Raw genomic sequence first — 10,795 nt, 5'->3', positions numbered from 1 at the left:
TTACTAAATTCTTTTTTTTTTTTTTTTTTTGAGATGAAGTCTCGCTCTTGTCCTCCAGGCTGGAGTGCAGTGGCACAATCTCAGCTCACTGCAACATTTGTCTCCCAGGTTCAAGCGATTCTCCTGCCTCAGCCTCCCAAGTAGCTGGGATTACAGGTGCGTACCACCATGCCCAGCTAATTTTTTGTGTTTTAAGTAGAGACGGGGTTTCACCATGTTGGCCAGGCTGGTCTCAAATTCCTGATCTCAGGTGATCCGCCTGCCTCGGCCTCCCAAAGTGCTGGGATTACAGGCATGAGCCACCGAGCCCGGCCTGTTTTTACTAAATTCTTTCAGGGATAAAGCACTTTTTGTCAAGGGATGGAAGAGATCATTAAATTTCCATCATTCTTACTTCCACTCCACTTCATAATAAATGATTCAAATGCCCAAACATAAGCCAGAACACTGCTTAAAAATTTTTTTTGTAGAGATGATCTTGAATGCTATGCTGTCCAGCTGGTCTCAAACTCCTGGCCTCAAGCGATCCTCCCTTCTTGGCCTCCAAAGTGCTGGGATTATAGACATGAGCCATCACATCTGGCCTCACCCCATTTTTTTCTCACCCCATTATTAATGCCAAACTTTGTCAGCAACAAAAGTCAGCAAAAAACAAAGAAAGTCATGAACCCTAACCTTAATACCTTGACTAAAGAAGCCTTCACTGACACTGTTACAGAATGAAAAACTATGGACTAGGAGAAAATATTTACAAATCCAAGTCTGTATTCATAGTATCCAGAATATATGAAGAACTCTCAAAATTCAACAGTAGAAAAAGCAAACCACCCAATTTTTTCTTTTCTTGAGACAGAGTCTCACTCTGTCACCCAGGCTGGAGTGTGCAGTGGCGCGATCTCGGCTCACTGCAACCTCCGCCTCCCGGGTTCACGCCATTCTCCTGCTTCAGCCTCCCAAGTAGCTGGGACTACAACCACGCCTGGCTAATTTTTTGTATTTTTAGTAGAGACAGGGTTTCACCATGTTAGCCAGGATGGTCTTGATCTCCTGACCTCGTGATCTGCCCACCTCAGCTTCCCAAAGTGCTGGGATTACAGGTGTGAGCCACCGCGCCCAGCCCAAACCACTCAATATTTTAAAAAGGCAAGCAGGGCACTGTGTCACATGCCTGTAGTTCCAGCTACTCAGGAGGCTGAGGCAGAAGGATCTCTTGAGGTGAGGGGTCTGTGGATGTAGTATGCCATGATGACATCTGCGAATAGCCACTGTGTTCCAACCTGGGCAACATAGCGAGACCAGATCTCAAAAAAAAAAAAAAAAAAAGCTAGAGAATCAAATGGTCACTTCATCAAAGAAGATATAAGATTGGCCAATAAGTATATAATAGGTCTTCGACATTATCAACCGCTAGGGAAATGCATATTAGAACCATAATAAAATACCACTCCATACCTATCAGAACAGTTAAAATAAAAAATACTGACAACACCAACTGTTGGTGAGAGAGTAACTGGAACTCTCATACATCACTAGTGAAATGTTAAGTACAGCCACCGGGAAAGTTTGTTATAAAATTAAGCATATATCTAACCAAATGTTGATGGCTATTGTGATACCCTTGTTCTTGTCTTCTTAGTTTAAAAGAATTTAGGCCGGGCACGGTGGCTCATGCCTGTAATCCCAGCACTTCGGGAGGCCCAGGCAGGCAGATCACGAGTTCAGGAGATCGAGACCATCCTGGCTAACATGGTGAAACCCCATCTCTACTAAAAATACAAAAAAGTAGCCGGGCGTGGTAGCAGGTGCCTGTAGTCCCAGCTACTCGGGAGGCTGAGGCAGGAGAATGGCATGAACCCAGGAGGCGGAGCTTGTAGTGAGCCCAGATCACGCCACTGCACTCCAGCCTGGGCGACAGAGTGAGACTCCATCTCAAAAAAAAAAAAAAAAAAAAGATTTTAAACAAGAGACACACAGCAAAAGAAGTGCAGCATAGGCCCGGCACGGTGGCTCATGCCTGTAATCCCAGCACTTTGGGAGGCTGAAGTAGGCAGATCATGAGGTCAGGAATTCGAGATCATCCTGGCCAACATGGTGAAACCTCATATCTACTAAAAATACAAAAAATTAGCTGGACGTGGTGGCGCGTGCCTGTAATCCCAGCTACTTGGGAGGCAGAGGCAGGAGAATTGCTTGAACTAGGGAGTCAGAGGTTTCAGTGAGCCAAGATCACTCTACTGCACTCCAGCCTGGTGACAGAGCAAGAATGCATCTTGGGGGAAAAAAAAGTGCAGCATAGAGTAAGAGTTATTTATTGTAAAGGAGAAAGCGGATTTTGAAAATTAAGTGCAGAATGGGCAGCACACTCTGAGAGAGAGAGGATTCAGGGCAGGCTGCTCATTTAAGGATGAGACAGCAAAATCTGGCACTAAAGGAGACTCCCTTTATGGGAGTCTTATGTGATTATTCATAAGGAAGTGGAAAGAGGAGTTACCAGTAAGCATGTTCTGGGTGCACATGCACAGTACTTTACATGCTTGTTCATACACCACATGTCTCATCACCATCTTAAATTTCCACCCAGGGGTGTATTTTTTACTATTAAAATGAGCAAAGGGTCAGTTTGAGACCAGGTAAAATCAAAGTGTGCATGCTGTCAGGGCCGGGCGCGGTGGCTCATGCATGTAATCCCAGCATTTTGGGAGGCTGAGGTGAGTGGATCACCTGAGGTCAGGAGTTTGAGAGCAGCCTGGCCAACATAATGAAACCCCATCTCTACAGAAAAATACAAAAATTAGCTGGGCGTGGTGGCATGTGCCTGTGGTCCCAGCTGCTCAGGAGGCTGAGGCAGAAGAATTGCTTGAACCTTGGAGGCAGAGGTTGTAGTGAGCCGGGATGACACCACTGCACTCCAGCCTGGGTGACAGAGCAAGACTCCATCTCAGAAAAAGGAAATGACAGGAGAGGAGAGGGGAGAGGAGGGGAGGGGAGGGGAACCCCAAAGTGTGCACGCTGTCTACACGGGAAATTCCCTACTGCAGATAGCTTTGCTTGAATTAGCTCAATTACATTGTGTATGTTGAGGCTTATTGTGTTGACTGAATGGTCAGCACGATTGCTGTGTCCTAAGAACGTGGTTACTTCCTTGACTACCTACCCTGCATCAATATGAACCAGAAGCCCCATACCTGGGGACTGTTGTATGTATGATTTGTTCCTTTTTATTGCTAAGTAGCATTCCATTGGATAAACAAGGTGTGGTAATATACTGGAATACTTCTTAGCAATAAGGAAAGACATATTGACACATGCAGTGACTTTGATGAATCTCAAAGGTATCATGTGCTGTGAAAGAATCCAGTCGTTAAAAATTACAGGCCAGGCGCGGTGGCTCATGCCTGTAATCCCAGCACTTTGGGAGGCCAAGGCAGGTGGATCATGAGGTCAGGAGATCGAGACCTTCCTGGCTAACATGATGAAACCCTGTCTCTACTAAAAATACAAAAACTTAGCCGGGCATGGTGGTGGGCGCCTGTAGTCCCAGCTACTCAGGAGGCTGAGGCAGGAGAATGGCGTGAACCCGGGAGGCGGAGCTTGCAGTGAGCCGAGATCGCGCCACTGCACTCCAGCCTGGGCAACAGAGCGAGACTCTGTCTCAAAAAAAATAAATAAATAAGTAAAATAAAATAAAATAAAAATTACATACTAAATGATTCCATTTATATGGCATTTTCGAAAATACAATCTATAATGATGAACGGATCAATGGTTGCCATGGGGCAGGGGAAGGGTGTGGCTACAAGGGAGTTTTGGGGTGTGACATAACTGTTCTTTGCTGAAGCAAGGTCTCGCTCTGTCACCCAGGCTGGAGTGCAGTGGTGAGACCATAGCTCACTGCAGTCTTGGAATCTCAGGCTTGCCAGGCGCGGTGGCTCACGCCTGTAATCCTAGCACTTTGGGAGGCCAAGACGGGCGGATCACGAGGTCAGGAGATCGAGACCATCCTGGCTAACACAGTGAAACCCCGTCTCTACTAAAAATACAAAAAATTAGCCGGGCATGGTGGCGGGCGCCTGTAGTCCCAGCTACTCAGGAGGCTGAGGCAGGAGAATGGTGTGAACCCGGGAGGCGGAGCTTGCAGTGAGCCGAGATTGTGCCACTGCACTCCAGCCTGGGCAACAGAGCGAGACTCCGCCTCAAAAAAAAAAAAAAAAAAAGAAATCTCAGGCTTAAGTGGGAGTTCAGTCTCGAGTAGCTGGGACTACAGGAACATGCCACCATGCCCGGCTTTTTTTTTTTTTCTTTTTTTGAGACGGAGTCTCACTCTGTCGCCAGGCTGGAGTGCAGTGGCGCAATCTTGGTTCACTGCAACCTCCGCCTGCTGGGTTCCAGCGATTCTCCTGCCTCAGCTTCCTGAGTAGCTGGGACTACAGGCACGTGCCACCACAGTCAGCTAATTTTTGTATTTTTAGTAGAGACAGGGTTTCACAATGTTGGCCAGGATGGTCTTGATCTCCTGACCTCGTGATCTGCCTGCCTCGGCCTCCCAAAGTGCTGGGATTATAGGCGTAAACCACCGTGCCCGGCCAATAAATTTCTTTCTATAGCCATATATATATGTATATCATTGGTTCTATTTCTCTGGAGAACCCTAATACAAGTGAAGTGTGATTCAAATTTTCTTTTCTTTCTTTTTTTTTTTTGGAGACAGAGTCTCACTCTGTCACCCAGGCTGGAGTGCATAACCCCCCAGGCCCAAGCAAGCCTCCCACCTCTGCCTCCTGAGTAGCTGGGACTACAGGCATGCATTACAGTGCCCATGCCTGGCTATTTTTTTTTTTTAGACGGAGTTTCACTCTTGTTGCCCAGGCTGCAGTGCAATGGCTGTTCACAGGCACGATCCCTCTACTGATCAGCACGGAAGTGCTTCATTTCTGATCTGGGCCAGTTCACCTCTCCTTAGGCAAACTGGTGATTCCTCACTCCTGGGAGTTCACCATGTTGATGCCAAATTTAGTGTGGACACCCAAGTAGCATAGTGCACTAAAGCCCAGAACTCCTGGGTGCAGATGATCCTTCCACCTCACCCTCCCCAGTAGCTGGGACTACAGGCACGTGCACACCTGATATCTCTAAGCCTTTACACATGCTTCTTTCTCCGCCTCCTCCCACCCCAACCCAACTATCTTCTACTCTTTCTTCAGGATTCAGCATAGGCATCATCTCTTTGAGAGAACTTTATCTGTCGGGATTGATTCAAGTAATAGAAACTTCCTTGCACTAACAAGCCAAAAAGGGAAAAAGGGATTTAATATAAGAGTATAGAAGTATACTCTTCCTTGAGGAAGGAATCACCCAAAACCAAGCACTCCGTTTTATTGGGACTTTATCTCTTGTGTCTGTTCTTTCCCACCCTTAGAATCCCAGTTTGCCTCTTCAAGTAGCTTTGTTACTGCCTGTCTATACTTCTCGTTCTTCTCCTCTAGACCGTAAGTTCCTTGAGGGCAAGACTGTACCTTTATTAATTTCCTCATCCCCAGAACTTAGCGGAGTACCCCCAACAGAGTTCACAGGCGGTCAAAGAGGCAGACAAGTAAACTGGCCCTTAATGCACAACCCAGCAAGTGTCCTTGAAAATGCACATTTTCAGGGCCGGGCGCGGTGGCTCAAGCCTGTAATCCCAGCACTTTGGGAGGCCGAGGCGGGCGGATCACGAGGTCAGGAGATCGAGACCACGGTGAAACCCCGTCTCTACTAAAAATACAAAAAATTAGCCGGGCGCAGTGGCGGGCGCCCGTAGTCCCAGCTACTCGGGAGGCTGAGGCAGGAGAATGGCGTGAACCTGGGAGGCGGAGCTTGCAGTGAGCCGAGATCGCGCCACTGCACTCCAGCCTGGGCGACAGAGCGAGACTCTGTCTCAAAAAAAAAAAAAAAAAAAAAAAAAGAAAATGCACATTTTCAAGGTGCTTCCAGAGCCAGAGGAGATAGAGAGGACTCACCGCCCTATCTGGGCAGTCGAGAAGCTTCAGGAAGGACACAGGTTTATGCATTGCTTATCCTTTGATTGGGGTATCCAAAGGAAAGTCCCATAAAATGCATAGTTTTTTTTTTTTTTTTTGAGACAGGGTCTCACTCTGTCACCCAGGCTAAGTGCAGTGGTGCAATGAGGGGTCACTGTAGCCATGACCTCCCTGGCTCAAGTGATCCTCTCACATCAGCATCCAGAGTAGCTGGGACTACAGGCATGCACTACCATGCCCAGCTAATTTTTTTTTTCTTTGTAGAGATGGGGTCTCACTGTGTTGCCCAGGCTGCTCTCAAACTCCTGGTCTCAATCCTCCTGCCTCAGCTTCCCAAAGGGCTGGGATTATGGGCATGAGCCATCACACCCAGCCACAGAGAATCTCTTAAGAGACCCTCCCAGCTCCTTGGATCTCCATTGAAGTGAAGAGAGAACATCCAGTGTATTTCTGCGTGTTGCCTGAAGACAGAGGAAAGGAACGAGTCACAGAGCAGGGGCCTTGGCGTTCTGTTTCTCTAACATTTCGGCCATTTGAGATTTCATTCGGTTCCTCTTTTTTTTTTTTTTTTTTTTTTTTGGTACGGTGTCTCGCTCTGTCACCCAGGCTGGAATGCAATGGCGCAAACTCACTGCGCCCGGCCATTGACTAATTTATCTTTCACTCTTCATTTTTGAAGAGTCTGGGTCAGATGTTTAGCAGAATGCCCCTAATTTGGATTTGTCTGATTATTTCCTCATGGTTAGATTCAGATTAAACTTTTTTTTTTTTTTTTTTTTTTACAAGATGCCACTTGCATGATGCTGTGGGTGCCTTTTCATTGCAATGCCTCCATTTCAGATGTGAGAAAGTTCTGGGCCTGTAGGGCATTTCAAGCCTAGGTCTGTATGGGAGAGGAGGCGATAGATGTTCATCTATGTACCAGATCCTCAGATCCCCGGGGTGGGTTTCGGGGAAGGCTCAGGGAGCTGATGGATAAAGCCATAGTTTCAGTCCTGGCGGAGTTCACTGCCACGGATGGCTGCTGACTGCGGGGCACTGATGGTGGGCAGCCAGGGACGAGGTGCAAACTTCTTCCCACAAGGAGTTCCAGGTGTTCAGTGGCAGCCAGTTCCTCAGTTAATGGGTCACCTGCTGCTGTGGCCACTCTCTGTTGATGCAGCTACAAGGGAAATGAAGAGGGCTGAGGGAGGTGGCCATGCCAATGCTGTCCTGTGGAGGAGAGGGGCAGCAAAGGGACAGGCGTACAAAGACAGAGGGAGCCATGGCCAGGTGCAGTGGCTCACGCCTGTAATCCCAGGACTTTGGGAGGCCGAGGCAGGTGGATCACTTGAGCTCAGGAGTTCGAGACCAGCCTGGGCAACATGGTGAAACTCTGTCTAGCTAGACGTGGTGTCACGAGCCTGTAGTCCCAGCTACTTGAGAGGCTGAGGTGAGAGGATTGCCTGAGCCCAGGAAGAGGAGGTTGCAGTGAGCTGAGATCGCACCACTGCACTCCAGCCTGGGTGACAGTGCAAGACCCCGTCTCAAAAAAATAAAATAAAATAAAAAATAACACAAAGACAGAGGGAGCCAGAATAAAAAACAGAATGAAAGAGTGAGAGCTAGGGCGTCAGAGGGAGTGCACACACCAGCAAAGGAGAGAAAAGTGGAGGGACAGAGACAGACAGAAACCAAGAGATTCATAAATGGCAGCCCACAGAGAAAAGAAAGCACCAGCTGATATGCCTCACTCACAATTTGCAAGTCCCTTTCTGAGGTTCTCTGGCTTTGGCCTTTGTGGGACAGTCAAGAGAGTCTGCGTTTATATCGGTCAGACTCAAAGTGCACAAGTGTTTCCCCCAAGGGGCTGTGCAGGGGTCACCTGCTCAGTCTGTACTTTTCCAAACACAGAAATTCTCTTTTGTGCCCCAGAAGCCAGGCCCTGGGCCAGCAGTTTCCTGCTGGAGCTCGGCATGTCTCCTCTTTTTTCACAGGGCTGTTGGCATTGAGGAAGGCCTACTGGTAAAGAGGAGGAACAGGAGAGAGGCAGACAGAAGGGAGGATTCAAAGAAAAGAAGCCACTAGAAATAGCCTTCCCTCTGGAGTGGGGAGGAATCCAAAAATCCCAGGAGCTGCCCAGCGGGTGTGACCTTAGCTAATAATAACAGGCCAGGGTTTTCTCACGAGAAAAAGGATCAGCATAGAGCAGGGTGGAGGGAAAGAGAAGCTGCTCAGCCCCTACACTGCGAGGGGTACAGACGGCACCCAGGGGTTCTGCCAGGGCCAAACTCCTCTAAAAGCTCCTGGGGAAGGGCTCTGTTAGGGGAACCCAGGGTGGACAGAGGAGACTTTATGGCAATAATGGCATGTCTGTGCTTTTCTTTCGCAGGAAGAGAAGACAGTGAAAAGAGCATAGTCGGGAATCAGGAATCTTTTGTGGCATCACAGCTGAACCTAAGTGAAGAAGCACCTTTCTGCCCTCTGCCCTTGGCCAAAAGAACACCCCTCAGTTCCTGCTTCTTACTGAGGCGGTTGAGGGGTGTCAAGGGGCTGGACAGGACACCCCGCAAACTTTCCAGCCATTCCTGCTGCTCCTTCTCGTTGGGGCAAGTGAGGACAAATCTCCGCTCTGGGGTGACAATGGTGAGTCCGGCTTTCCAGCGATTTCCTCGGATGCCCTTGGGCAGGTCTTCATAGACTTCATATCCCTGCTCCTTGTTCCCAAGAAAAACCTGGCCCTGCTCGAAGGCATCCTGAAAATGGAGGGTACAGGGTCATCAGAGGGTGCCCCCAGGGCAGAGGGGCCCTGCAGCCCTGACAGCCTCCAAGCTCTATTTTGGGAAAGGGGTATGAGGTCCCTGCTGGGATTTCTGCTAAGTGGGACCCAGAATTTGAAAGATCAAAACCCTAAAATAAATCACACACATCATCTATTGAAAAGATACTGAGGGTGGGCCTGGTAGTTCATGCCTGTAATCCTAGCACTTTGGGAAGCCAAGGCAGAGGATTGCTTGAGGCTAGGAATATGAGACCAACCTGGGCAACATAGTGAGACCCCCTTCTCTACAAAAAAAAAAGTATTAATTATTATTATGAATTGTTTTTGGAGACAGGGTCTCACTCTGTCACCCAGGCTGGAAGTGCAGTGGCACAATCATAGCTCATCCCAGCCTCAACCTCCCGGGCTCAGGCAATCCTCCCACCTCAGCCTCCCAAGCAGCTAGGACTACAGGCAAGCACCACCACACCCGACTAATTTTTAAGTTTCTTTTCTTTTCTTTTTTTTTTTTTTTTTTGAGATGGAGTCTCACTCTGCACCCAGGCTGGAGTGCAATGGCATGATCTCGGCTCACTGCACCCTCTGCCTCTCGGTTTCAAGCGATTCTCCTGCCTCAGCCTCCTGAGTAGCTGAGATTACAGGCACGCACCACCATGTCTGGCTAACTTTTGTATTTTTAGTAGAGACAGGGTTTCACCATGTTGGTTAGGCTAGTCTCGAACTCTTGACCTCGTGATCTGCCCCCCTCAGCCTCCCAAAATGTTGGGTTTGCAGATGTGAGCCACCATGCCCGGTCTTAAGTTTCTTATAGAGATGGGATCTCACTATGTTGTGCAGGCTGGTCTCGAGCTTCTGGGCTCAAGCGATCCTCCTGCCTCAGCCTCCCAAAGTGCTGGGATTACAGGCAAGAGCCAGCGCACCCAGCCCTAAATTTTTTTTTTTAATTAGCTAGGCATGGTGGTGCATGCCTGTATTCTGAGCTACTCGGGAGGCTGAGGCAGGAAGATAACTTGAGCCCAGAAGTTCAAGGTTGCAATGAGCTGTGATTGTGCCACTGCATTCTAGCCTGGGTGACAGAGAGAGACTCTGTCTCTAAAAAAAAAATAAGTGATACCTAACATTTACGGAGCACTTATTAAAATCAGCATCAGGAATTACAATGCTTTATATACAGTAACTTAAATAACCATTATGACAACCTCTGGGGAAGGCATTCTTATTAAGCCTGTTTTTCAGAGGAGGAAACTGAGGCACAGAGGGCTAAGTACTTGGCTCAAGGCAACACTACTACAAGTGGCAGGGCTGAGAGACCAGAGCCCAGATAGCGGGGTTCTAGAGTCCACCACACTCCTAACTACTACACGTCATGGCCTCTTGGTTATAAGTGAGCCCTGGAGACTAGAGGAAGAGATACACCATATTTAACTACCATAGGCAGCATTTTGGATACTCATAATAGACTTCCTGAAAGCGAGGAGAAGCTTCATGCCACAGGAGATTACTTCAAGAGAAACAAAAACAAGGGGTAGAGGTTTTCCTCTCAAGGTTTCTCTAGCTCTGGGGCTCTGGGAGATGTGTTTATCTGTAGCTTTCACATAGTTCCAGACGAGCACTACCCAGCTCTGTTTGAGGAAGCCCTGGGGAGGGAGCAGGAGTGGCTCTTACCAGTGGGTTCTTATAATAGAGCAGCCTCCGCTCATGGCAATCCAGGGCGAACCACCTTTTCTTGAAAGGTTCTTTCTGCTGCAAAAGAGGGAACTTCTTACCACAGATGACCAAGTCAGTTTCTGAGGATAGAGGTCGGGGCCAGCCCAGGCCAAACCAAGGGAGCTGGCCAGTCCCACTGGTTCTCCAGCCCAGCCTCCTCAGTCAGACATCCTAGTGCTTCTCCCTGGGGCCTGGACAGGAGCCCTCAGGCTCTGAAGGTTCTGCCCATTCCCCTTCCAACCCCACTATACCCTCTGCCAGCTTCACCCTGCTGCCTCCAGGTGCTGCCTTGACTTGGAAGAGGCACTTT

The 10,795-nt window shown here is 48.5% G+C and overlaps 1 protein-coding gene across 10 annotated transcripts in view; it reads right to left on the bottom strand.

Annotated features, from left to right (window-relative positions):
* Positions 1 to 5,495: 5,495 nt before the first annotated feature.
* The window catches only part of ADAP2 (ArfGAP with dual PH domains 2), a 28,831-nt gene continuing 23,531 nt past the window's right edge, over positions 5,496 to 10,795 (bottom strand). For 6 of the 10 annotated variants that reach the window (XM_063628526.1, XM_063628527.1, XM_063628528.1 and 3 more), the window contains 3 exons: positions 10,444 to 10,521; positions 8,470 to 8,752; positions 5,496 to 7,179 (listed from right to left, as the gene is read on the bottom strand). In XM_063628526.1, coding sequence (XP_063484596.1) covers positions 7,145 to 7,179; positions 8,470 to 8,752; positions 10,444 to 10,521 — 396 coding nt within the window. In that variant the 3' untranslated portion in view covers positions 5,496 to 7,144. The remainder of the gene's footprint in view (positions 7,180 to 8,469; positions 8,753 to 10,443; positions 10,522 to 10,795) is intronic. The other 4 variants (XM_055257613.2, XM_055257612.2, XM_055257617.2 and 1 more) reach the window with 3 other exon arrangements.

This window comes from Symphalangus syndactylus, chromosome 20 (genome assembly GCF_028878055.3).
Source record: "Symphalangus syndactylus isolate Jambi chromosome 20, NHGRI_mSymSyn1-v2.1_pri, whole genome shotgun sequence".
In the NCBI taxonomy this organism is placed as follows: Eukaryota; Metazoa; Chordata; class Mammalia; order Primates; family Hylobatidae; genus Symphalangus; species Symphalangus syndactylus.
Note: the sequence above shows the minus strand (reverse complement) of the source record. Positions and strands in the feature narration are given on the sequence as shown.